Source organism: Corylus avellana, chromosome 6, assembly GCF_965113065.1.
Source record: "Corylus avellana chromosome 6, dhCorAvel1.hap1.2, whole genome shotgun sequence".
Lineage (NCBI taxonomy): Eukaryota > Viridiplantae > Streptophyta > Magnoliopsida > Fagales > Betulaceae > Corylus > Corylus avellana.
Window position 1 is genome coordinate 3,157,142 of NC_142495.1, and position 24,387 is coordinate 3,181,528.

Sequence of the window (24,387 nt, forward strand, 5' to 3'; positions counted from 1 at the left end):
GCAGCCCTGAAACGTGGGAAAACTTTAAGCTACTAAAGACTCCCAAAGCTATGACCTCAGACCCTATGTTTCCAGCTACAGAGGTAGTTCATGACTCTCCCGGCTCAAAATGAAATCACAACCATAAAATGGCCCAAAAACATAAAATTCGCAATGCACATCATCTAATTTGAGAGCAGAAAAATGTAGAAAATAATCAACATTTATTTTCTGCAACAATATTAAGTGCTTTGTCATTCTCGGCACTTTCCTCCTCTGCAGATTTGAAAGCCCCTACAGCTCCAGTAGCTACTACAGCCAATTGAGCGCCGTGGCTAGATTGCCGTGATCACTAATCACGCTGGGTGCATCGCCGCTCTTCTAGGCAGAGGCGGCGACTCCATTTTTGGGTAGAGAAGTTGCGCCACAAACCCTAAGAAATATCAGGTCTATCGATTTTGGGTTTTTCTACCCATAGCGACAGCCGGATTGGAAGCATAAGAGAGGTCACACCGTCGTTTCAGGGCTGCCGGCGTCGACAAGCATTGAGAGACTGGAGATTTTGTCGATTTTGGGTTTTTCTACCCATAGCACACCAGAAAGGAATACTGGCGAGGATCTGAAATATTTGTGGAATGTGGTTTTTTGAAAAAGAGAACAGAGAGAGAAGTCTTGGAGAAGAGAGAAGACGTTTGGATGGGAGTTAACGGGGCATCCCTTCCTGCCGTCAATTTTTTTAAAAAGAAATCATGACCTACTGCCATTTTGGGGTTAAAATCTCCTTGGAAGATCTCAACCTTCCAACCAAACTACCGCAGATTGCAGTAGTTTTGTTGGACCGCATGTAAGCCTCTCCCGCTTTTTAAATTCTCAGGTATTTTGGTTTTCAAATCAATTGGTTTTTGTTTCCCAAGTTTGGGTATTTTGTTTCCTATGAATTAACAGTGAATTGATGTGTCAAATGATAAGTGGTTAATTTGAATGGTAAAGTGACAGAAAAACCTATTTAAAATTTGAATAAAATTTAAGGACTTTATTATTAAAATTGAAAACTCAATAACTAAGCCTAAATTAAATAAAAATCTTTGGACTAAGTATAAATTTTCCATATATGTATATTATAAGTATAAAAACACTCGAGATAGTCATGAATTGCTACCAATTTCTTATGTATATTAATACGACATGAAGTAATTTGTAATTTAGGCCAACTATAATGACTAATTATTTATTCCAAAAAATGATATTTTTTTATTCGCTCATTGTTTTTTTTTTTTTTTTACAATCATTTTATTATTTTATTTGTTAAAATAATAGGGATATCATAAGAATATAAAAAAAAATAAGTGGCATTTTTGATACATTTTGGTAGTTTTGGAGATTATTTTAGTACCTTTCAAACATTGGAGGACTATATTACAAGCTACTTATAGTTTGGATGACTTTTTTATATTTTTTTCCTAAAAAATGAATATTTTTAACCAAGAAAATGTAGAATTTACAATAAAAGGAATGAGAAGATTACAAGAGAGCGGATGTAATCAAATGACATCATATTGCACGTATAGCTAGTTTTAGTTGCTTTGCTCAGATTAAAAAAATAAAATTCTGTGGCGCACGTTTTATCCTCTGGTCTGAGAACCGACCATTTAAGTGGTAGTCTGGTAGAGTACACTTTTAGTGGGGTCAAATGAAGTCAATGATTAAATAAGTTAAAATGACCATGTGAAGCTTGCTGGTTGTTTCGCAGAAAGACTTTAATGCCGAACTATTTCTCACAAAATTACTTTTCAATACTTTTATTTTTATATTAAATCAATTGTGTTTTTTATTATAATTCAAATTAAAAAATAACTACAACACAATTTTTTTTTTCATACAAAATATTCTTATTTTTTTCTCACATCAATCAATTTATGGTATAATAAAAAAGCCAAATGCCTTTACCAAACAGCCCCCTAAGTAATTTGGAATTCGGCTAGAAAAAGTAATTTGCCTATATTTGTTAATGTGTTTTGAGAATTTTGTTTTGTTTTTAGTTTAAGAAAATATTATGTATTAAAATATTAATTAAATGATTAATATTGACTTCACATTTCACCAAATTTCTTTAAAAAAATTTATGTGTTGGACATCATTTGTTGAGGAAGGGCTTTAAAATGTTAATTAAATAATTAAATTTGTTATTTCTTAAAAGCTTATCTTCTTAGATTAAGTAGTGATTTAACATTATGATATGATATGAAAATAAAAATTATTTTTTATTTGAGTTATTTATTAATACTTTTGTTTCGAGTTTAGAATAAAAATTTTAACAAACAGAGCCAAAGTTATTTTTAGTTTAAAATAACAATTAAATTTTTCTCCTCAATTGTATAAAAAAGACAAGAAAAGAAAAATGAAAAAAATATAATTTAGTCTTCCAAACTACCGGCCATTTTCATTTTAGCTCCCTAATATTCAAAAAAGTGATAAAGTAGCATTTCAGACTACCAACCAATTACAATTTGGTCACTTCGTTAGTAATTACCGTCAAATAGGATGAAAAATTCAATACTACATCGTTTTGACAATGTTAAATTACTAAAATACCCATTTAAACAAATTCAATTAAAAAAAAAAGCCCTCCAAAACAACGTTGTTTTGTGGAAGAAAAAAAAAACGGTGGTTTAGAGGTGGCTCATCGTCCAGCCCCGGGCCTATGGGAGTGGCTAACAAGCCACCCCTAGGCCTGTGGGGTGGCCGCCACCCCTAAACCACCATTTTTTAAAAAACGACGTCGTTTTTCAGGAGTATTTTTTAAATTGATTTTTTTTTAAATGACATTTTAGTAACTTAACCTTAAAAAATGACATCGTTTTGTATTTTTCATCCTATTTGACGGTGTTGACTAACGGAATAGTCAAATTACAATTTTTTGGTAATTTGAAGGTTATTTTATCACTTTTTTAATTTGAGGAAACTAAAATAAAAAAAAAAATTGATAATTTGAGGGACTAAATTATATTTTTTTTGAAAAAGAAATTAGATGCCATGGATTATTGTGGATCATCAATGATGGTGAAGGTGCTAAAAGCTATGTTTGGCAAGGGAAAGCCCGGCACTGTAGTTGGAACGGCACTGTTCCAGCTACAGTGCGGACTGACACATGCTGACTTTTTTCAGCTTAACTTTTTTTTTTTTGTTAAGCAAAATATTTTTTTTAAAAAAAGGAAAACGCTGGGGTGGTTCCAACCACCCCTTGGCCAAAATGGGGTGGTTGACTGGCCAAGGGGGTGGTCCAGCCACCCCCTTGGCCAAAAAAAAAAAAAAAAAAAAAAGGTAACGGGTGCATTTGGGGGTGGCCAGACCACCCCCAAGGGGCTGGGGGTGGTTTCGGCCACCCCACACCGGCCGTATGGGGTGGCCGAAACCACCCCCAGCCCCTTGGGGGTGGTCCGGCCACCCCCAAATGCACCCGTTACCTTTTTTTTTTTTTTTTTTTTGGGGCCAAGGGGGTGGCCGGACCACCCCCTTGGCTGGGGGTGGTTCGATTTTGGCCAAGGGGGTGGCTGGAACCACCCCAGCGTTTTCCTCCTTTTTTTTTTTTTTTTTTTAATTTTATTTTATAAAAAAAAAAAAATTAAGCTGAAAAAGTCAGCATGTGTCAGTCCGCACCGTAGCTGGAACAGTGCCAGTGCCAACATAGCTAAACTGACCCTACTACTGCTCAACAGAAAAAAGGACTAACCCGTCTATTACTCATGGAGTTTTTTCTTTTTTTTAAAAAAAAAAAAAAAAAAAAAAAAATTCTACGCCTTAATCATCATTGCTGACTAGCAATAATCGATTGGAACCAACCCCTGTGGTTAGATGAAGCTTCGTGTTGCATCTGCATCTATATAAAGAGTGAAGGGACCTTGCTTAGCTTCTGTAAATATTATAGTATACAGCGATGGCTTCAGTGGCTTGCGACAAGGGCTTCTCTAGCAGTCATTTTCTGCTGAAGCCAGAGGAAGTGCGTTTCTTGGATCTCATTCGCATCTTATTTTCCAGTGACATAGAGAACAGAGACTTCGTTGACACCTCCGAGGGCAAGGAGGAAAGTTTTCGCCGCAGGTGGCTCATTTTCGTCTCTATTTTGGCCCAAAAGTTCCTGCTTTTTGTGGCCAAGCCGCTCGAAGCCATTGGATCAGTGATCGAGATGTGGCTCAACCTTGTCATATGTAATCGCAACATCGGTGTCCTCTTGCTCAATCTTATACGAGGTCAGTACTCTCCTCCTCTTCTTAATTAATATAACATTCTTTTGCAAACACAGCCTCAAATATTGCTAAATCTGTCTCATTTAATTAATATCTGGAATTGTTTGAATCTTATCTTTTACTCGAGTATAATGGCCAATTAAGTGGTTAATTCGCATACTGTATCTCTCCAAAATATAGCATAGAAAGCAGAAGAATTTGTGGCCATTCACTTCATTTGGAGTTGCAGAATAAATCTGGGATTTACTGTTCAAGATTTTTAACTCTGGGATTTACTGTTCAAGATTTTTATTTATTTTTAAAAAATTTTGCAAAATCTTTTGATAATTTGAGTTTTTTTTTTTTTTTTCCCCTCTATTTGCTTTTGCGCCGAAAGACAAATTAATGCTCGAGAAACGAATTGCCTATGAACAACACTGATCATTCTAGGTTTGTAAGCTATGAGCTCACAAAAGTATATATATGTACAACTTATTATATGATGAAGTAATTAGAAAAAATGATTGTAAGAATTTCATGTGTCCTCAAGAAACCATAACCACTCTTATACTTAAATTAATTAATACATTGTTTGACAAAATAAATGAATGAAGAAAGTCTAGAGAAAAAGTATCCAAGCTTAATAATTTGGTTGGTGTTCGGCTTGTAATAAGGCTCTTTACTCTCTCACTTAATATATGTCGCCTTAAGGTTAAATAGTTTTGGTTTAGACCTTTAGGTTGTGAATGTGATCATTAACCTGACTTTCGGGTTAAGGAGGAAGAGTTTTGGCATGAGAGTCTTTTCGCTCTCAGAATCGAGAAATAATTGTTATTTATGCATTTGGTTAAGTCTGTCTATCACCAATTTAGTATTAAATTTGATTTTAGTCATGAGTTAGTGGACTGGTCTCAAATCTTGTACTAAATTTGGTAATCTTGTAATTTCATGTTATGATTACTTCAGAGCTTTGCTCTATAATGTAAAAACTTTATACTCGTAGTATTATCGAATGAAATGTTATATTTTCTAAAAAAATAATAATAATAATAATAATCTGGTAGGTGAGTCATGAGTGTGAGAAAGAAAGAAATTCTCCATTCTTTGAAAAATAGATCTAAATCCTTGTCACGTGAATTATTTTCCATATAATGGATTTGGGAATTTGTATTGTATATTTGTATGTAGGGTTATTGTTTATATCATTATGTGCATAGGGTTTGGTGATTTCCCCCCAATTTTGCTGACGTTCGACAGCCAAACAGCTAGCCAAGGACAATGGGACAGAAACTGTCGTCTCAACATTTCTATATAAGAAACAATTAATTATTGATATTCAGGCGTGAAAGAGAATAAATGCATTAAATTAAACATTAACCCAAAAATATTCCAATGTAATATAAATTAATATAAAACGAGAATGCATGGGAGAGGTGTTTTAAAATCTAAGAATGTTTTGATTTGTTTGATTTAGGTAGTTAATTAAGTAGATTTATTTTAACAACTTGCTCGATCATTCACGTGGATATGTCCCGGTTTGCTTGCATCGTCCAAATTGGTACCCTTGGAAGATGAAGAAAATATTCGTTATTTTTTCATTTTGCGTTTATTTTGTGGACACTATATATTCTGGGGCATGAGCTGTTATGACACGAAAATATGATTACGAGCCCCACTAGCTAATGTTCTTTTGTTGTACGCAATTACGTGTCAGTCCTGACCATATATATTTGGAGAGATATTAATTAAAAGCTGCTCTCTGGTGTAGCTGCATGCATGATTACGCACGATGGATGATAAGGTGGAGCATTTTATCTTTTTGATTTGATGTGGGCAAAAATGGTGCATTTTTATAGGGCATCCTTGTGCTTTTTCCATAAGATAAAAAGGGAAGAAGAAACATAATTAAGAATCTCTAGCTCCACTAAAAAAAAAGTGAGAAAAGGGTTGGGCACCAGCTACGAGGAATATGATCCAAAGTCTTTCCTGGCCCCATCCCCATTGCCTTGTTTCTTTCTTATAGCCCACGTATGACTTTTAGCGTCATCCTTCGTGGAGACTAATTACGACAGGCGTGACGAGCGGTGAGATGCTTCTTTTTTTTATTTTTTTCCAACATGTGTTTCACGTTTCAGCCCAATTACTTTTTTCTTCTTAATTAATAAGTAATGTCAATATAATGAAAATTAAGCTTTTAGCATAACACAATCTTCCTATTGTAATTATTAATTAATTAAACCACAAACTCAATAAATACTAAATCTGGCTACGCAAAACCATTAATTACTTAATGGGGTTAATGTGACGCAGGGAGGTTGGTAAAACCGGATAAAACATCAGCAACTTTCTTGTCGTTTATTGGTAATTTGGACAAGCGAGTGGAGTTGGACAGTAGCATCAAGTGTGGAGATGGCAGGTACAATGCAGCACTGGCTATGATGGCTTCTAAAGCATCGTATGAGAACAAATCCTATCTCGAAACTACAGTCAACGATCATTGGAAGGTATTTATATCTATATAATTCGTTAATTTACATTTTTATATATTTAAATATTGTCATTCAATTCAAGTATCAATGTTTTTGTCTTGAGCAGATGGAGTTCTTGGATTGTTATGACTTCTGGAACGGTAAGAATTAAGCAACTTAATTAAATTCATCAAAATGCGCCATGTTTGGTGGTTCCCAAAAATCTTTAAACGATTTTCATTCATGCCTGGCATGCAGAGTATCAAGAAAAACCCACAACACAAGCCTTCATGCTTCGTGATAAAAATGCCGACCACGACACCATTGTTGTGGCCTTTAGAGGCACCGAGCCCTTTGACTCAGATGCATGGTGCTCTGACTTCGACATCTCCTGGTACGGAATCCGCGATGTGGGAAAAATGCATGGTGGGTTTATGAAAGCCCTGGGTTTACAGAAGAATCTCGGTTGGCCTAAGGAAGTCGAACAAAACGACAGCCGCCCTGCTTTAGCTTACTATGCCATTAGAGAGAAGCTGAAAGAACTTGTGCAAGAAAATGATAAAGCAACGTATATATTGACAGGGCACAGCTTGGGTGGGGCTCTAGCAATCCTCTTCCCAGCAATCTTGTTAATGCACGATGAGAAATTGCTGCTGGAGAGATTGGGGGGTGTTTATACTTTTGGGCAGCCTAGGGTGGGAGATGAAAAGTTCGGGGAGTTTATGGAAAAAAAGCTCAAGGATTATAATATACGCTATTTTAGATTTGTTTACAGTAATGATATGGTGGCTAGATTGCCCTACGATGACAAAACACTAATGTTCAAACACTTTGGGACTTGCCTATACTATAATAGAGCATACAAGGGGAAGGTAAGCACATCTTTTTTCTCTTATTGTCACGCCCATTGAAAACCCACTAAAGAAAAATTCATTTTTGATGCAGATTGTTGCAGAGGAGCCAAACAAGAACTATTTCTCACCATTGGGAGCGATTCCTATGATGATAAATGCGTTTTGGGAGCTGATTAGAAGCTTTACAATTAAGTACAAAAAGGGACCCGAGTACAGAGAAAGCTCACTCCTTAAAATATTTAGGCTAATTGGTTTAGTAATGCCAGGAGTACCAGCTCATTGCCCCCAGGATTATGTCAATGCCACTCGGCTGGGATCCTCTGACTTGTTCCTCCCACCCAAGGAACCAGAAAATCAACATCAAATTATAATGACTACTACAGTTTGAGGAGGAAATTTGCATCAACTCATTTTACTTGCAATATTGCCTTTCTATATTGTGATCGAGTGTGCCGATGCATTTACTTTCAGTTTGTAAATGCTTTTCAGATTTTTTTTTTGAAAAAAGTGTTCTGATGTGATATAAATATTATAATATTTATGTGACATAAATGGGTTGTCTGTTAATGTTTTTATTTTGCAAAATATATATATATATATATATATATGAAAAGACAGTGTTTTACCAAACATGCCTTCAAGCTTCACTTAATTAATTAGCTAGTAAAACGTCACTGTGAAATAAATTCTATAGTCCAAGCGTATCGTCAAATAATGGGTTGGCTTTTACTGGATAAACCAAATTTAGGCAGGTGCATATTTATCCTTTGCGCCCATCAACATCGAATCGTATTATATTTTATAATATAATTAAAAATAATTCATAGCTAAAGTTAAGTGGTACTGCCAATGTGGCGAATTGTCTCCTAGCCCTTGGGTTGAGGAGGGATTTATTTTCTGACTTTTGAGTTGAGGAAAAATTGTTTCCTAACCTTTATTAGGTTGAGGAGTAGTAGATTGGTGTGAGATTATTTCTCACGGCCGGATTTATAAAAACAAAAACAAAAAAAAAAAAGAGAAAAAGTTAAGTGGTACTTAGGCTCAATTTTATCCAACAAAACAAGACTAATCAATACAAAGAATCAGTTGTATCCTCTACCACCATACGTATGATAATACTCTCGATGTTAAGTCATTAGGAAATAGTCAATTTATTTATTTAATTAATATTTAAACGCACACTTTTAATAATTTAGAAATAAGTGAGATTTAACAAGTTGAATATTTAATTGAAACGATAAGTAAATTGTGGAATCAGGTTTTAAATCATTACTTATTCCAAAAATTTAAACAAGTAAAAAAATAATAAATTTAATTATTTAATAAAAAAATTAATTATTTAATCAATATTAACACACTCATGGGTGATTACTGAATTTGTGGACACATCGCCAAATCCTAGTTTCCTCTCCTAGTTGGCATGTTTGAGTGGATCTTGGACCAAAGACGATTCACCATTTTTGTTCAAGCATATACATGGGGTCATGCCTCCCCTGTAATAGCTGCTATGAAGGGAAGGTATATAAATTCCCCTTTTCCTTTACTTCTGCGATCATAATGTGACCTTTTTTCACAAGTTCCATGATCTTTATTTGCAAATAAAGAGTTTTGTTCCTAAACTCTGTTCAACTGTCTTCTTTTCTTGTTTGCTTTTCCTTCCCCTGATAATGGATAATATTAATTTGGAAATTGATGATCTCATCAATCATACAAATTCTCTTAGTTGGTCTGATTCCCCCCCTCTGTTATCTTCTCCTTCCCCAAATCCTTCAAATCTTCCCTCCCTCACTCTAATGGGTAAGGTTATTTCTCTTATTCCCATTTCTAAAGTTATTATCAAGAACAATATCTCCCTAGCCTGGAAGTTTTTGAAATCCCTAAACACTGAAGACCGTGAAGATGATCTGATGGTGTTCACCTTTGACAACTTGGAAGACTTGATGAGAGTGCTGGAAAACTCTCATTGGAATATTAAAGGTTCGCCATTGGTTCTTAAGAAATGGTCTTTGTCCGAATCCATTAAGGACATAGATTTTTCTATTGGAGCCTTCTGGGTGCAAGTTCATGATTTGCCTTTGGAAATGATTACTCCAGAAAATGCTTTCAGCATTGGTTCCAGCTTGGGTGAGCTCTTGGAGGTTGATAATGCTGAAAGTCATAAACCTTCACGTAAGAGTTTTTTGAGGTTTCGAGTTCTGATCAAGCTTCATTGCCTTTTGACTCCGGGATTCACTCACCATCATCCCCCAAAAGCTCCTACATGGGTTCAATATAAGTATGAACGTCTCTCAGAATACTGCTATTTTTGTGGTAGGTTTGGGCATCTCTCTTATGCTTGTCCAGTGGCTGATCATCCCCCTGCTCATGGGAGATATAGGGATATTTTGAAGGCTAGTCCTCCCAAGTTTACACGGGTGGTTCATCTTATTCCTGCTTGTAAACCTCTAGCTCGCATGACTGAACCAGTGGTGGAAGTTCCCTTTGAAGTTTCAACTTCGGCTTCTACTGAGTCAAACCAGCCGAGTTATCTCATGCCCACTCAGTCTCTTAGCACCTCATGTGTCCAGTCTCAATCTCAAGTTTCTGCACCCCATCCTATCCAAATAAACTCGTTCTCTTTGAACCCCGTTTTTTCTCAAGAGGCATTTAATGAAAAGTCTTCTCTTGTCCATTTACTGTTGAAAACCCATACCTCCTCATTAATGTTCACTCAACCCAACACTTCTAGCATACTTATTCTCAATCTAGCTGATAACAAGTGCCCTGTCACACCCTCACCCCTTAGTTCACCTAACCCCACGTGTAAACTAGATGATCTCTCTTCTAGTTTGAAAGTAACCAACCTCTTTACGTGCTCTTCTCCAGATTTATCTATTTGCTCTTCTAGAATTTTGCCTCATTCTTTTTCACTGAAACCTCCAAAATACACTCTGCCCTCCATTACCAAAAAACGTTTTCACCCTTATTCCAAACTTCAACCCACCCCTACCATTCCCTTTGTGCATGATTACCCCTATAAGAAATCTAAGGTTATTTCCCAATCTTCTGAGGATGATGTTGAGCCCAAAGACCTACGGGTTCTTTCTATTCCTCAGTTTGTTTTGGAGGAGATTTTGTCTGTTGTGGATGTTCTAGCTAAGGTGGAGGGCTTTGTTCAGCCCCTACTTGTCCCATGAAGCTCCTAGCTTGGAGTTGTCAGGGCCTTGCTCGTAACCCGACAATTCGTGTTCTACAAGCTTTGATCAGGCAACACAGACCTGATCTTCTCTTTCTTTCTGAGATGATGGTGCCTTCTTCCCGTTTTCAAGCTTCCTTGTTTGGTTTGGGTTTTTCTTCTTGGTTGGAAGTTCCTCCGGTTGGTTTGCAAGGAGGGATTTTTCTGACTTGGAAGGCTGGTGTTGATGTTGAGCTTGCTAGGCTGGATAAGAGGTGTATATCTTGTTTGGTGTTTTCTTCTCCTTCAGTTTGTCCTTGGCTGGTTTCTTGCATTTATGCGCCAGCTTCTTTTTCTGGTCGTCATGATTTTTGGCCTTTTTTGTCGGATTTGGGAAATTCCTTTGGAGGTCCATGGCTTCTTATGGGGGATTTCAATTCTGTTCTTTCTCCTGCTGAGAAGAGTGGAGGTCAAAATTTTGGGTCCTCTTCTCAAGGTGAATTTGTGGATTTTGTTCAGTGCAATGATTTGGTGGATTTGGGTTTTTTTGGGAACAAATTTACTTGGAGCAACCATCGGTCTGGTAGGGCTAATATTCGAGAAAGGCTTGATAGAGGTTTGGCCAATCAACAATGGGTGCATCTTTTCCCCAATGCTGTTATTAATCATCTGCTAGCCTCTCAATCGGATCACTGCCCCATTTTGGTCTTTACTGAGGGCTCTTACCAGAATATTCCAAAACCTTTTCGTTTTGAGGCTTTTTGGACTGGTGATAAATCCAGTTTCTCTGTGGTGGCTGAAGCTTGGATGGCTGAGGTTGAGGGCTCTCCAGCTTTCTCTTTGAGCAGGAAGTGGAAGAATACTAAGATTGCTTTAAAATCCTTGAATCACCAGAGTTTTGGCAATATTCAAGCTAAAATAAAATCACTGATGGCTGAAATGAGTATTATTCAGAGCTGCCCTCATTCCTCTTCAAATTCGGATAGAGAAGCTGTTCTTCAGCAGAATTTACAAGAGCACCTTTTGAGAGAGGAGGTGTGATGCAGCGTGACTTAGTAGGCTGCAGCGGAAAACAACAATAAAGCAGCGAATAACTAATTCCAGATCTTGAGTCTATCAATGATCTAAGAATTCTTCTAAAAACAATAGATACTCTCTAAAGTTTAAAGGAAAAGAGGAATAAACTCAACTCTGAGTATTCTCATTAATCAAAATCAATAATAATCGACAACCGTTTTCTCTGGAGGCTATAAGCATATATTTATAGCCCCAAAACCCTAAACATAATAAAATATGACATAAATATCTCCAAAACCCAAAACCTAATAAAATAACGAAATAAAGGTTCCCAAAACCCTAATCCTACTAAAACAAGGAAATAAAGACGGCTTAACCTAATTTAACAACGCAGAAAATTAACATAATGCTCCGTGTGCGATCGATCGCAGGTATAAGTGCAATCGATCGCACAACCAGGGACCTAGTGCGCAATTGTTTGGAAGTGCGCTCGATCGCAGGTACATGTGCGATTGATCGCACTTCCAGAGGACCTGCGATCTGCATTATTCTCCCCTTGTTGGAGAGAATTCGCCCTCGAATTCGGCCGGTTCTTCCCACGGTCCTTTGGATGTCCAGTCAATTCATTCCACTCGCCCTTCCTCAAGATCAAAATAAGGCAAAATCCCAAAATAAACATGACGCTTCTCATCATCGAAATACCTTGATGGTTGTCATGAAAGCCCCACATACCACTTGGCAATATTACAAATTTGTCATTCTTCTCTAGTTCCTTCTCCCTTTCACGTGCCATGAAGATACTCAAGGACGGGTCAACCGTTGTTTCCCTTGTGAACATATAATTCTCCTCATCCGCATAGAACTCATCACAATTGTTGTTAGGAGAATTTAAAATACTTTCAACACCAAGAAAATCAACATAACCCTCTTTATCATTATAGTTAGGCACTTCACCTGAAAAGTCTTCATCAACCTCTTCATAATTGTCGATGTCACCCGTGGGCTCTTCCTCTTCCAATTGATCATCTTCGGGATATATGCCGCCAAACATGGGAGAAAAACCATCTTCTTTGTACTCTTCCTCTTGGTCATCTTCTTCGGGGTAGAGGCCGTCAAGCATGGGAGAAAATCCATCCTCTTCGTACTCGTCCTCTAGGTCGGATGCCAAAGGTCCTTCAATCAATTATTCCTCATCAACATCGTCATCATAGGTTGGTGGGGAATCCCAATTCACGAATCCTTGCGAAGGATCTTCAACATCTTCATGTCTGAACTCTTCATCAATGAATTCGGACTCCGCAAACTCTTCATCCACAGATTCTTTTTCCTCCTCCACTAAATATGGATTCAGTTTATGGATTTGTGGTTGGCAAGTAAGGGTCCAATTGCCCTGTCGTGGACTCTTCGCTTCACTCCATGTCTCCTTAAATACCTCTTTTTTGTAGAAATTTTCTGTTTTCTTCGTCACAGCCGTAGACCCTTGTCTCCAATTTTGTGACTTTTGACCCATGGTATAACTATGGGGCAAGAAAGCGACCCGCATATATTTCAATAGTTTATCCCAACTATTGATCTTCAATTTGCCTTCTCGCTCCATAGTTTTCTTTAGTTGTTACCACCACTCATCAACTCTTCACCGGAATGTATGTACCATCAAAGAGACTTGTTGTTCATCAGGCACCCCGTTGAATTCAAAAAGCTCTTCAACAGCCAACACCCAATCAAGAAATTCGTCTGGTTCTAGATTCTCGTCGAATTTCGGAATTTTGAGTTCGCATCTACTTACCTGCCGATTGGCATGAGCTTGCGCAAGGTGCTGACGTTCGTAAGTTCGGCGCTCCGCAAACGGGTTTCTAGATCCGTTCCCATGTTGACCACACAAGTTGGATAATTGGGTAGTGAGGTCTTCAACTTGATCCCTCATAGCCCTGAATCGATCTGCCGTGTGTTGCCAACTTTCAGTAATAGATTTGCCTTCCGCCTCCGCGAATCGTGGTCTTGGTTGGCGACGACAATTGTTCGGCCCACCACTCATGTGCCTCAAACGAATTGCCGGTTGCTCCTTACGTGTTGTCTCCATGCGCACGTACACCTCGTTCATGTCTGCAAAGCGGTTGCTCCTCCCCATTCATGGAAAGTAACTGAGCTCTGATACCAACTGATGCAGCGTGACTTAGTAGGCTGCAGCAGAAAACAACAATAAAGCAGCGGATAACTAATTCCCGATCTTGAGTCTATCAATGATCTAAGAATTCTTCTAAAACAATAGATATTCTATAAAGTTTAAAGGAAAAGAGGAATAAACTCAACTCTGAGTATTATCATTAATCAAAATCAATAATAATCAACAACCGTTTTCTCTAGAGGCTATAAGCATATATTTATAGCCCAAAAACCCTAAACATAATAAAATATGACATAAATATCCCCAAAATCCTAAACCTAATAAAATAATGAAATAAAGGCTCCCAAAACCCTAATCCTACTAAAACAAGGAAATAAAGACGGCTTAACCTAATTTAACAACGCAGAAAATTAACATTATGCTCCGTGTGCGATCGATTGCAGGTACAAGTGCGATCGATCGCACAACCAGGGACCTAGTGCGCAATTGTCTGGAAGTGCGCTCGATCGCAGGTACATGTGTGATCGATCGCACTTCCAAAGGACCTGCGATCTGCATCAAGGTGCTGTGGAAGCAAAAGTCTAGAGAGTTATGGCTCACTTGTACGGACCTCAACACAAAATTTTTCCATGCCTCAATTGTGTCTCGTCGCAGGAATAACTCTATTTCTAGCCTTAAATCTTCGGATGGTTCTCTTATTTGTAATAGGGAAAATATTGGTGCATATTTGGTGAATCATTTCGGTAACATTTTTTCCACCTCTCATCCCCCTTTGATTGATACTTTGCCGGATTTAGTGAATGTTGTCATTTCTGCTGAGGAAAATGTTAGTAGTTGTACCATTCCTGATGAACATGAGATTTTTGTTGCTATTAAAGAGCTTGGGCTTAATAAAGCCCCTAGCCCGGATGGAATGACGGGTCGGTCTTTTTTACAAAACTTAGTAGCCTATTGTGAAAGATAGTGTTGTTGTCTCTGTGCAGTCCTTCTTTAGGGGAGGTTTTCTTCTAAAAGAGTTCAATCATACTAACATTGCTCTTATTCCTAAGGTTGATAACCCTTTTCTGGTGAATCACTTCCGCCCTATTAGCCTTACCAATCTTAATTATAAAATCATTTCTAAGATTCTCTCCAACCATTTTAAGCTCTTTTGCATAAAATTGTTTCTCCCTCTCAATCGGCTTTTTCTTAAGGGAAGGTCCATTCATGATAATACTATCATTGCCCATGAATTATTCCATTCTATGAAGCAGAAAAAAGGTAACGGTGGTTTGATGGCTTTAAAACTTGATATGGAAAAGGTCTTTGATTCTATGGATTGGGACTTTTTGTTAAGGATTCTCACCTTGCTTGGTTTTCATCCTGTTTGGGTCCAATGGATTAAACAATGTATTACTACATCCTCTTTTTCCATTCTCCTTGATGGAGCCCCTTATGGAAAATTTACCCTATCTCGGGGCCTTCGGCAAGGTGATCCTTTATCTCCATTCATTTTTATTTTAGGTTCGGAGATTCTTTCGAGATTGTTCCTTACGGAAGAAGTGTTGGGTAATCTGCATGGTATTAAGATGGCACGTTTATGTCCGCCTATTTCTCATCTCTTATTTGCAGATGATGTTATGATTTTCTCTCGGGCAAATGTTAGTGAGGCAATGGCCATTCTTAACTGTCTTTCTACTTATTCTAAGTGGTCTGGCCAGTGTATCAATATATCCAAGTCAGCTGTATTTTTCGGCAGAAATTGTCGGCCAGCTAAGAAGAATTCTATTAAAGGGATTCTTAATCTCAATTTGATCCCTGCTAGAGCCAAGTTTCTTGGTATCCCTCTCTTCATGCACAAGAGAAAGTCTGATTCCTTTATTGAGCTAAATGACAGAATATTTTCAAAGATCACAAGTTGGAAAGCTCGCCTTCTCTCCTAAGCAGCTAGAACTACTCTTGTGAATTTTTTTGCAAATGCTATTCCCACATATCTTATGTCTATCTTCCTTCTTTCCAAGTCCTTTTGTGGTGTAATTATTTATGGTCTAAGGAAATTTTGGTGGGGTTTTCCCCAAGAAAAAAAGCATAATCTTTCCTTTCTTGCTTGGAAAAGTATTTGTCAACCTAAATCGCAAGGTGGTTTGGGTATGTGTTCTATGGAATTTCTGAATCATTCCTTATTGGCTAGGCTGTTGGTAGTTGACATCCAATCAACCTCTTCTTTGGGTTGATGCTCTTAGGGGAAAGTACCCCAAGAATGGTGTCTTTTTCTTGGATGCCCCTCCCAATCCGTCTTCTTCTTGGCTTTGGAAAGGTTTGCTTAAAAACCGTTTGGTGGTCCAAAAGGGTGCTTGTATTGCTATTTCCTGCGGTTTAAATGTGGAGGTTTGGCAGTCGCCTTGGATTCCTTTGAATCCAAATTTCAAGCCTATTCCAAATGTCAACTTGGCTTCTTTTAATGTTGCAGATTTGATTTTGGAAGAAGATCGCTCCTGGAATGCCTCTCTCTTGGTTGATCTTTTTTAGCCTAGTACTGTCCAGAACATTTGCAGTATTTATCTTCCCAGCATACTTGTATGGATAAGTGGATTTGGGCCCCTTCTCCAACAGGGACCTTTTCGGTAAAATCTGCTCATGATATCTCGGTTGTTCATGGTGGCCGTATCTCTCTTCTAGCTGAGGATGCCTGGTTTTTCCTTTGGGGTCTTAAACTTCAAGCTAGGCTTAAGCATTTGTTGTGGAAAATAGCTTGGGATATCTTACCCTCTAAAGCTAACATTAGTAGATTTGTTGTTCAAGAGGTAGAGGAGGCTTGGGTTTGCCCTTTTTGTAAGGGTCCTCTGGAGACTCTTTGTCGTATTTTTTTGGAATGCAGCTTGGCTAGATTTCTTTGGAGAAATTCGCCTTGGCCCTTCATCATTGATGGCTTCTCTAATAAGCCTATAGTGGATTGGATTTTAGCTATTATTTATCCTGCTCAATCTCTTGCTATTCCGGATTATGATGTTAATAAGTTTCAGGTGTTTGCAGCTATTACTTTGGATAATATTTGGAGGGCAAGAAATATTTTAGTGCATGATGGTGTGGAGCCTGTGCCTTCCAGAGTCGCTTTCCAGATTTCCTCTTCTTTGGAGCACCATCTCTCAGCTTGGAGAGATTCTACCTCTCCTTCTATTTGGGTTCCTCCTTCATTTGGGTGGCTTAAGGGGAATTTTGATGTTGCTGTTCGTGGCTTTTTTTTCTGTTGCTGCGGGAGTCATCTCAGATGCTTCTGGAAACATTATCATGGCAGTTACTCATAAGTTATCCTCCACAGATGCTCTAGCTGGAGAAGCTTTTGCTGCTCTTCTTACTTCTCGTTTGGCTGTCTCTTTGACTAATGACAAATTTTGTATAGAAGGGGATGCTCTTTTAGTAGTGTTAGCTATTAATAATCCCTCCCTCTTCTCTTATTGGTCATTTGCAAATTGTTTTTATGACATTAGTGTTATTTTATCCTCCTTTCCTAGCTGGAATGCTTCGAAAGTGTCTAGATGTGCCAACTTCCGTGCACATGCTTTAGCTAAGTGGGCCGCTTCCAATCTTGTTTTTGGAAGCATTCCCATAGAGTCTCTCATTCTCTCTTCCATCCGGATCAAAGGTGGAAAAGAGCCTCCCTTGTAGCCTTTTCCTTTATTCAATTAGAAAAAAAAAAAAAAAAAGAGTAATTTCATATTTTAGATTTTGTTTCACATGATTAACAGTGTTCGGAAGCCACGCCTTTTTAATTTTTATCATACCATAATTTTAGTAACAACTTGCCTATCTAGGGCGGGTAGAATCCACTCATAATCGCACACGGGCGAAAGTTATTTTTGTATTAGTCACTTGGGACATCCTTTTTTTTTTTTTTTTTGGTTTTGGAAACTATGGACTTAATTTATTCAAGTCTTTTTGTAGGCTTTTTATTAATCCAATTTTTGAATTATAAACATTGGGCTATATAAGTATTTATAAATTGAATTGTAAAATAAAAAATACATAGATCTATTTACAAACGTTACCGAATAATGGATATGGTACCCGCTTGTCTAGGATTAGGAGCTGAAAATCTACCTGTAAGTAATCCATACGAACAAACAAATAGCAGATACAAAACGATTTTAGCCACTCACGTGGATACTCCTACATGTAAGAACCAATTGTTATTTTAATTCAAAATAAATATAAAAAATAAGACTGCTTGCACAAAAGTTATACATATTAATATTTTCCTCTTCTTCTTCTTCTGTTTTTTTTTTTTTTTTTTTTTTTTTTTGTGAGAATAACCTTTTCTCTAGGGGTGTTTAAGCAGGTCGGTTATAATCGACCTGCCAACCAATAACTGCTTATAATTATTAACCGATAACCGATAACCGATTTGGTAGTCGGTTATTAGAAACCGTTAACCGATTAGGACAGTTGCGAATTGCGATTAGCGATCTTAAGGGTAAGGAAAGACGATTATAACCGATGACTGCCTTTCTTTATATATAATAATAATATAAATATTTATATTAATAAACTATTAAATAAAACATCCAAAACCAGGTCGTTTTGTTGGCCATGCTTACTAATTTGCTTTCATTTGGTTTGTATTTTGTAATATGTATCTAAATTTGGGATTTGTCTTTTCAATTTTTTTCATTTGAATTTGGATTAATGGATTTGGGCTATTTTTTTAGCCATATTTTTGGGCTAGAATTTATAGAATTCATTGTCTCTGTTTGTTTGGATGAATAGAGACAATTTTTCGTTCAACTACCTTAAAACGACTTGTAGCGCAATGCGGACTGTAACGCGTTTATCCTGGTCAATGAGCTACGTGGCCAGTTCCTGAAGCTTGACCACGGTGGTCCTAGAAACACCCGATCCCTTCCCACTCACGAGCCCTCTAAAATCACTCAGACGGCACCGTTCCAATACTCGAATGCGAGGAGGTCCTGAGCGGCGCGAGCGAACGAGAGGACGAGAGGTGTGAGAGCTCTGCGTTTAGGGTTTGTGAAAGTCCCACAGAGATTTCCCAAAAGGTCAGTGAGCGCGTAAGTTCATCAAATTTTCCTTTTGCTTCGAGCTCTTTGAATCGCAGATTGAAGGATTAGAAAACCCCAGAAAGGTTGAAAATGGTGAGTTTCATTTGGTATTTGACGCATGTGTGTGAGAAAGAGGTGTGCTTATCATGTGCAGGGGGCAGAGAGAGTGAGAGATTTAGAGAGACGAGAGAGAGATTGTCTTTTTGTGTGTGGTCTAGGGTTTCTCGCTTCTCTTTTGTTACACCGAAGCCTTCTCCGACTCTCTCATGGACCGAAAGCTTGTGGTTAGCTCTTTCTTTTCTTTTCTTGTCTCTATTTTTTTTTTTTCATTTTCGTATGAATTAATATCTATAAGATATACAAAAAATTAAATTTTGCTCATTTTGTTGTTAATGTGGGAAAATGTTTGCGTCGTTTGTAGGTTCTGGGTATTCCATGGGACGTGGATACGGAGGGTTTGAGAGACTATATGAACAAATTTGGGGAATTGGAGGATTGCATTGTCATGAAGGTTAGCCCCTTTTGGCCTTTCCTTTTATTTTTAACCTCGCATTCTTCACTGCCTGGCAACTTGATGAATAACATATATTATATGCTCTTCTTTCCCATTTTATTTGTTCTTAGATTGTGTATGGACGGGAATTTGGGATGAAATTGGTTCCGGTATTGAAGAATTTGTGCAAAGTAATTCAACCCCCCCCCCCCCCCCCCCCCCCCCCCCCACACACACACACACACACCCAAAAAAAAAAATTTGTCCAACGTAATTTCGTGAAATGTTAAAATTCTTGTTTTCTGTCTTTGTTTTCTCTTCTCTTCTCAAAAACAACATTAACAAACAACCTAAACACAAAACACTTATAAAAACACAAATAGAGTTTTCACCTTTATGTTATATCAGAACACTTTTTCAAACAAAATAAACAAAAAAGACCTCTCAAAACATATTAACAAACAATGCAATATCTTGAGATGGAAGTGACAAGTGAACATATTAATTATTTTCCCAAGTTGTAGGTAGCTTTTTGATGTGTACTTTTTCTTTATTAATATTAAATTCATCTTACTTCATCACGCATATGATATAAAATCTTACAAGGAAATATCATAGACATCAGTTTTTTGACAACCTTGTCAGTTAATATGTATTGGCAACTTAGCATTGCCTGGTATATAGCACCTTCACCAAGGGCACTTTATGGTTTCTGCAGTTGAGTATCTTACCTTACTTCCAGATGCATGTATAGTCCCTACTTCTGCATGAAGCCTGGATGTAGATTGAAGAATTTTCATAGAAGATGAACTCTTACCATTGTTTTCCTCACTTGGAGGTGGCATATGTGAAAGAGGTAGAGGCTAGATCTGGATATTGTTGAGCCTATGGGTTTAAGTGGAAGACCAAGTTTGACCCTTGTGATACTTTATTCTCTACAAGAAAAATGATGTTTTTAATTTCTCATACCAATTTAAATGCAATATGCTTTTCACAGATAGACTATTAGGTGACTGCATTTTTTATTTGTGCTTGGGTTTATTGATTCCTTTAAATTGTTTTCTGTTAATTTAGATTACTTTTTAAGGCTGATTTAACTTTCTGTCCATGATTCAGGAGCGGTCAACAGGCCGGTCTCGTGGTTTTGGATATGTAACATTTGTGTCAGTTGAAGATGCTAAGGTAAGTGCAAATTTAGATTCATTGGAATTCAGGCTCTGTTCTTTACTTCTCATGTTATTTTGGGATGTTGTTGTCTGATCAGATAAGTATTGGATTTTTACAAATTTGAATATGTACTATTTGTTTGATAATATCTGATGCATGACATCTTTCTGGCTGTAGAATGCATTGTCAAGCGAGCACTTCCTTGGCAACAGAATGCTGGAAGTTAAAGTGGCTACTCCTAAGGTTCTGTTATAATATTATATATCAGTACTATTTATTGGTCAATTTCATTTTTTTGTTACAATTTTCTGTCGTTCACTTGTATTCCCTGAAATTAAATGTTAATATTCTGCTGACAATATATGTAATTTTTATGTATTGCAGGAGGAAATGAGAGCACCTGCAAAGAAAGTTACTAGGATCTTTGTTGCCAGAATCCCACAATCTGTGACTGAGGAATCCTTCCGTAGGTAATAGAGATGATTTCAAGATTACCAGAATACTCAATTTTGTTATACATTTGATAATATGTATCATAAATCAATAATGAGGAATGAACATGGTTGTCTTAATGTTCCTTCTTTTTTGGTTTTTCAGTCATTTTGAGCAATATGGCGATATAACAGATTTGTACATGCCTAAGGTTCTCTCTCTCTCTCTCTCTCTCTCTTGTAGGTATATAGGCACACATGTCCGCATGTACATATTTAACATACATGAATACATGCACAAATACAAAATTGTATTTTTCTATGCAATTATTGCTTTGGTTGGAATTAACATGATTTAATTGCTCTCTTTTTTGTGAAGGATCAAGGCTCAAAAATGCATCGTGGAATTGGGTTTATCACTTTTGCAAGTGCAGGTGGGATCATTTTACTTTGACTTGGTGCAATGCAGCTATCTTTTGCATGACGATGGCAATATGGATGTTATCATCATATGTTTCTCTTTCCAATAACATCTATCATTTAGAGGAAATTGAATCCATCATATAAGCATCGGATGAGTATTTATCAGCTTGATCTATACATATAAAGTTCATTTTGTCTATATGTGAAATGCTCAAAAACTTACGCTATGTTTGCTAACTTACTCTCTTCTTGTTTTTTTGTTTTCAGTTTGAATTTTCCACTCATCTCAAGCACATTAACAAACAACACAAAACACTTTTTAAAACACTTTTTTTTTTGGTAAGACTTTTCAAACTGAAAATAATAATAAAATAAATATTAAAAATATTAAAAAATTAAAGAAGGGATTAAGTGTTCATGTGGCCCACCTTAGCAGAGGAGAGGGGTGGCCGCTCGGCCACTCTACCTATGACAAGTGATGCAGCATGGTGCAATGGATCGCAAAACAAACAACACTAGATTAACAACTCTTCCCAAAACCAAGAACAAAATCAAGGATTTGAGACAAATAGATAGAAAATCACTCATTGAGTGTTTCTTATTGAAAACTAAAGAAAATATCACTTTAGTTGTGGCTAAGCTGTCCTAGGTAAGTTTATATAGAAAAACAAGTTCAAACCTTACTTGGAAAACAAAATAAACTAGTATCAACACGGGTGGCCCTGCATGGCCATGCATCCAACCTTCTCCTCCATTAGGTTTTCTCAAAATAAGTAGTTCTACTCAATAGAAAACACTTTCTCAAATGTGAACCTATCATAATACATTTCTCACCTTTATGGCACAACAAAACACCTTTTCAAAAAAATAAAAAAATAAAAACTTGCCTAAGAAATAATACTTACAAAGATAACCTTAGATTTGCTTTCCTTTATTTCTTTAAACTAATAATATTTAAGAAATCAAGATTGCCAATTAAAATTATCAAAAACTACATATGTTTAATCTATACACGATCAATAAAAGAACAGGGAGCTTTTCTTATCCTGTCTGCATTCTCTTTTAAGGGAAAAAAGTAACAAATTGATGACAAGGTCATTAATAAACTAATTGGAATCATCTTTTCTGATCTGCAGATTCCGTGGACAATTTGATGGCTGAAACTCATGAATTGGGAGGTTCTACGGTAGTTGTTGATCGAGCAACACCAAAGGCAAGTTACAGCATGACTAGCCTTTTTCTCTTTTGATTGCACCCTTTTTTTTACTGTGTATTTATTTATTTTTTTTAGAATTGAATTTTATTGAAAGTGATTTTTTTTTTTTTTTCTTTTTCTAAATTTAAGCTATATCATGTAATATTTTCAGGAAGATGACTTCAGGCCAATAGGCAGAATGCCCCAGGTTGGATATGGCGCATACAGTGCTTATATATCTGCAGCAACTAGATATGCAGCAATTGGTGCTCCTACTTTATATGATCATCCTGGCCCAGTTTATGGCAGTAAGCCCCTTTGAGACTATGCATGTCAATTGTTTGCCAGTTGTATTAATTGATGCAGTCAATTTTCCTTATTATGTTGGATCAGGGGGTGAGTCCACTCGAGGAATGGGCAAAAAGATTTTCATTGGCAGGCTTCCTCAGGAGGCAAGCGCTGAAGATCTCCGCCAGTATTTTGGTAGATTTGGCCGTATATTAGATGTCTATGTTCCAAGGGTAAGCGAGCTACATATTCTATGGCTAGAAGTTTGATTTAAGGTAACTGACAGTCTCACGAAATGTTTATAAATATAGGACCCTAAGAGAACTGGCCACCGAGGTTTTGGTTTTGTAACTTTTGCTGATGATGGTGTAGCAGATCGTGTATCTCGCAGGTCTCATGAAATTTGTGGACATCAGGTAAATTGAATTCCTTTGTGATCTTGCAATTCTAACTATTATTCATGCCAACCCCCTGACATCTGACTACTTTTGGGACTTCAACAGTCCCCACTTCATGGCTCAGTGAATTTTGTGGTTTTTATGGTGCCAAGATTAGTTAGTTGAGCTTTTCTCCCTCTTTTCGATTTTTATGATGTGAGCTGGGTTAGGGAGTTGGGCTTTTTCAACAGTACCCATTTCTGATTCTACTTGGTCTACTGTGACCATTTTTCAACCTTGAAATTATGTAGAAGTTTGAAGTTTTAATTTATTAAATTGCTCTGCAGGTTGCAATAGACTCAGCCACACCTCTTGAAGATGCTGGCCCCAGTGGAAATTTCATGATGAATAGTGCAGAACCACCCTTTGGAGGCTACGGTGGTCCCATGCGGACATATGGCAGGATGTATGGAAGCCTGGACTTTGATGATGTAAGTATATCTATAATGTTTTCCTAAATTGGTAAAAATTACAATGGCAGTCTAGTAATTGATTTCTGTTGATACTTCTGTAATCTTTGGAATGAGAATACTTTTTCGTCTTATGAAGAGTAGGTTGTTTTCTGTGATGAGGTAATTTGTTACTCAATGTAGTCTTAGTTCTTCATGTCATCTTCAATTAAGAAATGAATTGTTGCTTCTCTGATGTCTGTTCTTGATAATGATTTCATGATGTCTACTAATTTTTCACACGATGCCATCTTTGTTTTGCAGTGGGGTTATGGAATCAGCGGTGGGAGACCATCAAGAGCAGATTGGAGGTATAGGCCATACTAATGAGTTTTGGCCCCGGAGAGCTTGCCATTGCTTCTCAATCGTTTAGGGATGTCGACAAAATGCTTTGCAGTCTTTGTTAATTGAATCACCTAAATTTATTAGTAGAATGTTTTGTCGAAGTTGATCTATTACGATGGGAGTATGGATTTGTGTTTGTGTGTCAACTTCTTAATTTTATTGATACTTGGTTTGCACAATAAATCTTTCAATAAGTTATGTTTCCATGAACGTAGAAAGCTGGCCCGCAGGTTTTTAGATATTGTCCTGTGGTAACTTGTCGCATGGGGCCTTCTTGTTCACTTACTACTTTGCCTGTTATGATCA

At 37.1% G+C, this 24,387-nt stretch overlaps 2 protein-coding genes and 1 pseudogene across 3 annotated transcripts; all 3 read left to right on the forward strand.

The window, feature by feature from the left end:
- The first annotated feature begins 3,789 nt into the window (after window positions 1-3,789).
- LOC132187335 (alpha/beta-Hydrolases superfamily protein) lies at window positions 3,790-8,018 on the forward strand. The gene is made up of 5 exons (XM_059601620.2): window positions 3,790-4,226; window positions 6,513-6,706; window positions 6,798-6,831; window positions 6,929-7,542; window positions 7,616-8,018. Exons 1-5 carry the CDS (start codon window positions 3,914-3,916, stop codon window positions 7,910-7,912), a joined length of 1,452 nt encoding a protein of 483 aa, XP_059457603.1. The 5' UTR covers window positions 3,790-3,913; the 3' UTR covers window positions 7,913-8,018.
- Window positions 8,019-9,191: 1,173 nt separating this feature from the next.
- LOC148584776 (uncharacterized) lies at window positions 9,192-17,465 on the forward strand (annotated as a pseudogene).
- Window positions 17,466-18,735: 1,270 nt separating this feature from the next.
- LOC132188513 (RNA-binding (RRM/RBD/RNP motifs) family protein) lies at window positions 18,736-24,291 on the forward strand. Of its 2 annotated transcripts, none has more exons than XM_059602994.2 (14): window positions 18,736-18,862; window positions 19,008-19,137; window positions 19,275-19,364; window positions 20,463-20,528; window positions 20,691-20,756; window positions 20,898-20,983; window positions 21,111-21,156; window positions 21,324-21,378; window positions 22,504-22,584; window positions 22,739-22,870; window positions 22,956-23,083; window positions 23,162-23,266; window positions 23,575-23,718; window positions 24,001-24,291. In XM_059602994.2, exons 2-14 carry the CDS (start codon window positions 19,120-19,122, stop codon window positions 24,061-24,063), a joined length of 1,080 nt encoding a protein of 359 aa, XP_059458977.1. In that variant the 5' UTR covers window positions 18,736-18,862; window positions 19,008-19,119; the 3' UTR covers window positions 24,064-24,291. The 2 variants fall into 2 exon arrangements, with proteins under 2 accessions (XP_059458977.1, XP_059458976.1); XM_059602993.2 differs by having other exon boundaries at window positions 18,736-18,850.
- Window positions 24,292-24,387: the final 96 nt, after the last annotated feature.